The sequence below is a fragment of the Rhea americana genome, unplaced genomic scaffold, assembly GCF_003343005.1.
Source record: "Rhea americana isolate MKP2758 unplaced genomic scaffold, rheAme1 scaffold_51, whole genome shotgun sequence".
NCBI classification, from domain to species: domain Eukaryota; kingdom Metazoa; phylum Chordata; class Aves; order Rheiformes; family Rheidae; genus Rhea; species Rhea americana.
This window is the reverse complement of record NW_028186657.1, coordinates 2,747,395-2,750,782: the sequence shown is the minus strand read 5'-3', so window position 1 is coordinate 2,750,782 and position 3,388 is coordinate 2,747,395. Positions and strand designations below refer to the sequence as shown.

At 41.4% G+C, this 3,388-nt stretch overlaps 1 protein-coding gene across 1 annotated transcript in view; it reads left to right on the top strand.

Annotated features, from left to right (window-relative positions):
- Window positions 1-2,477: 2,477 nt before the first annotated feature.
- NMUR2 (neuromedin U receptor 2) overlaps window positions 2,478-3,388 on the top strand; it is a 9,248-nt gene continuing 8,337 nt past the window's right edge. The window contains exon 1 of the mRNA XM_085317841.1: window positions 2,478-3,194. Coding sequence (XP_085173967.1) covers window positions 2,478-3,194 — 717 coding nt within the window. The remainder of the gene's footprint in view (window positions 3,195-3,388) is intronic.

Sequence of the window (3,388 nt, the reverse complement as noted above, 5' to 3'; positions counted from 1 at the left end):
TTAACGTATAAGAACAAAAGTGAAAAACAATCTGGTCATTATTTCTGAAGTGTTTACTTCAGATCATCAGTCATGATGCTGTGGAGAGTGGTGGAATTTACCAGGGGAAAAAGAAGGAGAAATTGAAATAATGAGGTAAATATTAATGAGGTATTAAAGGCAAAAAAAAAAAAAAAAACCACCATGAACATTAAGCAGAGTTAGAGAAAGTATTTGGGCCTGCACAGATCCTTCACAAGTGTTTGCATCCTACTGTGCTCTGAAACAGTTAAGCTTGGCCCCCAYCAGACACCCCACTGAACTTTCCTGTTCCTACCTGTAATGCCAACAGCAGTTTGCAATCAAATTTAAATTCTTCTGACATTGTTAAAATGCAGTAAATCTCTTTCAGATGAATCCTTAATAAAGGGAGAAATAAGTCAAAGGAGCGCACTGTTAGCTCACCAATCCAATAAAACTTTTTACTCGGCTCAACATGATGTCCCTGCGCAATGCTAAAATAAATCAGTAGAGTCTTCCTGATGGACAAGATTTACATGTGAGATAATTTCAGCAGATCTGAAAGTTATCACAAGAGATATACTTCTGTCTTTTCCTGTAGTTCTTGTGGTATGTTCCATACCTCTAACATTTTTAATGAATCAACACTAGTATAACAAAAAATCCTCAGAGCTCCACACCTCTGATATGCCACAGTTCAAAGCGCTTGGGCTTTGTGGGACCAGCCCTTGGCTCTTTTTACCTACTGTTGTTACTCCTGCATATTACAACTATGTCTCTCCTTAAAAGGTTATCAGACTGCTACTAAAATAGAGGAGATTAGAAAGGGAAGGAGTAAAAGAAGCAGGATCTAAGACAGCTTTAATCTTGAAGACTAGAAACAAATTTTCTGTGAGATCAGATTACTGTCTAGCTGCCTGTAGTGGAGTGACTTGCACCTTCCTTGAAAATACTTGGTACTCACTTCTGTTAGGATTTTGGAGAAGATGCTCAGCCAAGAAACCTCTTCTTTTGTTCCTGGATGGTAAAAATATGTAGTCCTTGATTAGCAGCCAGGGAGACTCAGGGTAAAGGGTAAACAGACAGAAGGAGGAAGTTCTTCATGTATTGATAGTATATCCTTGCCAAAGGATGCTGGAGATGTAAAAAGTTTACATGGCCTCAAGGGGGAACAGGGTAGCTACTCAAAGAGAGTGCGAGTGAGAGTTACTGAGYAGCCAAACTACAGCTGGCTGACAAAATCGCCTAAGCTCGCTCGCTCTCAGCTTTTGCCCTTCTACAATTCCAAACAGCTAAACTTTCTGAATCTCTAAAGATGACACCCATGTGCTTTGAAGCGTTTTTGTTTTAGCAAAATTCAGTAAGGAGTTAAGCATTCATAAAGAGCTATCTGATCTATTGTGACAAAGCAATTGTCTTTGCAGGATATGCTTTTGGATCAGAAAGTGTGTTTGCAGAATGGTTGTCACTCAGGAAGAAATGAGTTTATACGAATTAATAAAAAATTTTAAAAAGAAGTATCTGAAATGAATCCTGCAGGTACTAAATAACTCTTTGGGATAGTATGGGCTTCAAAAAGATTGTCGAAAGGAAACAATCTAAGAATATAAGATCAGAGTTCTCAAATCTCTGATCAACCCAATTTGTCAACCATCAATGCAAATTTCATGTGCACCCTGACATAATCCTCCTTCTTAAAATAAGGGAAGGAAAAATATCTTGCTACCAGTAATAAGTGCAATTAAAATTCTATGTTGGGTTTCAGGAGAAAGAAAATACATAGTTTAAAAACGGCTGAAAGCCTATAGTTGTCTAATTGCACATGATGCACTTCACAGATATAGGTTGGCTTTCTCCTGATCAAATTCCATTTCCAAGTACGTGCTGCCAGAGAAAACAGAAAGTAAAAATCATGAGAGATGTGAAAAGAATTTTTTTTCTTTTTGTGTGTGTGTGTGCGCGCGCGCGCATGCGCCTCTGGTTTATAACTAGATGCAGCATCAACAGAATTTTGYAAAAGCTTGGTGAATGAGGGTTTTTTTTGTCTGGATTTCCAACCTCTGACAAATACTATTGCCTTGCAGCTAGTCTCACATCCTGTRTTTCAGATTCTTCCCAGCTCTCTAAATCCCACATTTCTGATTCAGTAAATGCATCTGCTATGGGAACTGAGACAAGTAGCTAGAACCTCTTTTCTTACCCTATAATGTAATGCACTTAGCTAGCCAATGAATATGTGTGAAAGGAGGGGCTTTCTGGCTAAGGGACTCCTCGCTAGGGAGCAGCTGTTACAACGGTGAAACCTTCACCGAAGCCAGGCAAACACACTCACATCTCTCAGTGGCTTTGTACGTTTAGGACTGGCAAGACAACTCTCTCTCTCTCTCTCTCTCTCTCTCTCTCTCTGCTAAAAGTGAACAAATTAGCACAGAGGAACTTAGAGAAGACAGTTGTGAAACATTTCAGCAGAACCAGTAATGGCCTGGATCAGCAATACCTCTTGGTTTAATCATCTTGTTCTGCAAGAACATTTTAGGAGATATTTGAACAGCACTGAGGCTTACTTAGCCTTCCTGTGTGGGCCCAAACGGAGCCATCTGTTCTTTCCCATGGCTTTGGTGTATACTCTGATTTTTGTTGTTGGTGTAGTAGGAAATTTCCTAGTTTGCCTGGTAATCATCAAGCACCGGAACATGAAGACCCCTACCAACTACTACCTCTTCAGCCTTGCTATCTCAGACTTGCTTGTGCTGCTTTTTGGGATGCCACTGGAAGTCTACGAGATGTGGAGCAACTACCCCTTTCTGTTTGGGCCCATAGGCTGCTATTTCAAGACGGCACTCTTTGAGACGGTGTGCTTTGCCTCCATCCTCAGCGTGACCACCGTCAGCGTGGAGAGATACGTTGCCATCCTCTATCCTTTCCGTGCCAAGCTAGAGAGCACTCGGAAGCGTGCGCTAAGGACTATCGTCATGCTCTGGGTCTTCTCTGTCCTCTTCGCCCTTCCCAACACAAGCATCCATGGCATCATGTTGCAGTATTTCCCAAATGGCACCCTGGTCCCTGGCTCTGCTACCTGCACTGTAGTCAGGCCMATGTGGATCTACAACTGCATTGTCCAGATTACTTCCTTTCTCTTCTATGTGCTGCCTATGGTGGTCATAAGTGTGCTGTACTATCTGATGGGGCTAAGAGTAAGTCCTACTCAAACTGTACTCAGTGTTTTTCCTAGCTCATTCTTTCATGTGCGTCTGTGTGTGTGTGTGTGTGTGTGTGTCTGTGTGCACGTGTGTGTATGTGCACACAGACACACACATGCACACGTGTGTGTGTGCATATGTCTTTTAACTTTTAATCTTTTTCTTGCCTACCTGGCTTCCTAAAAAAA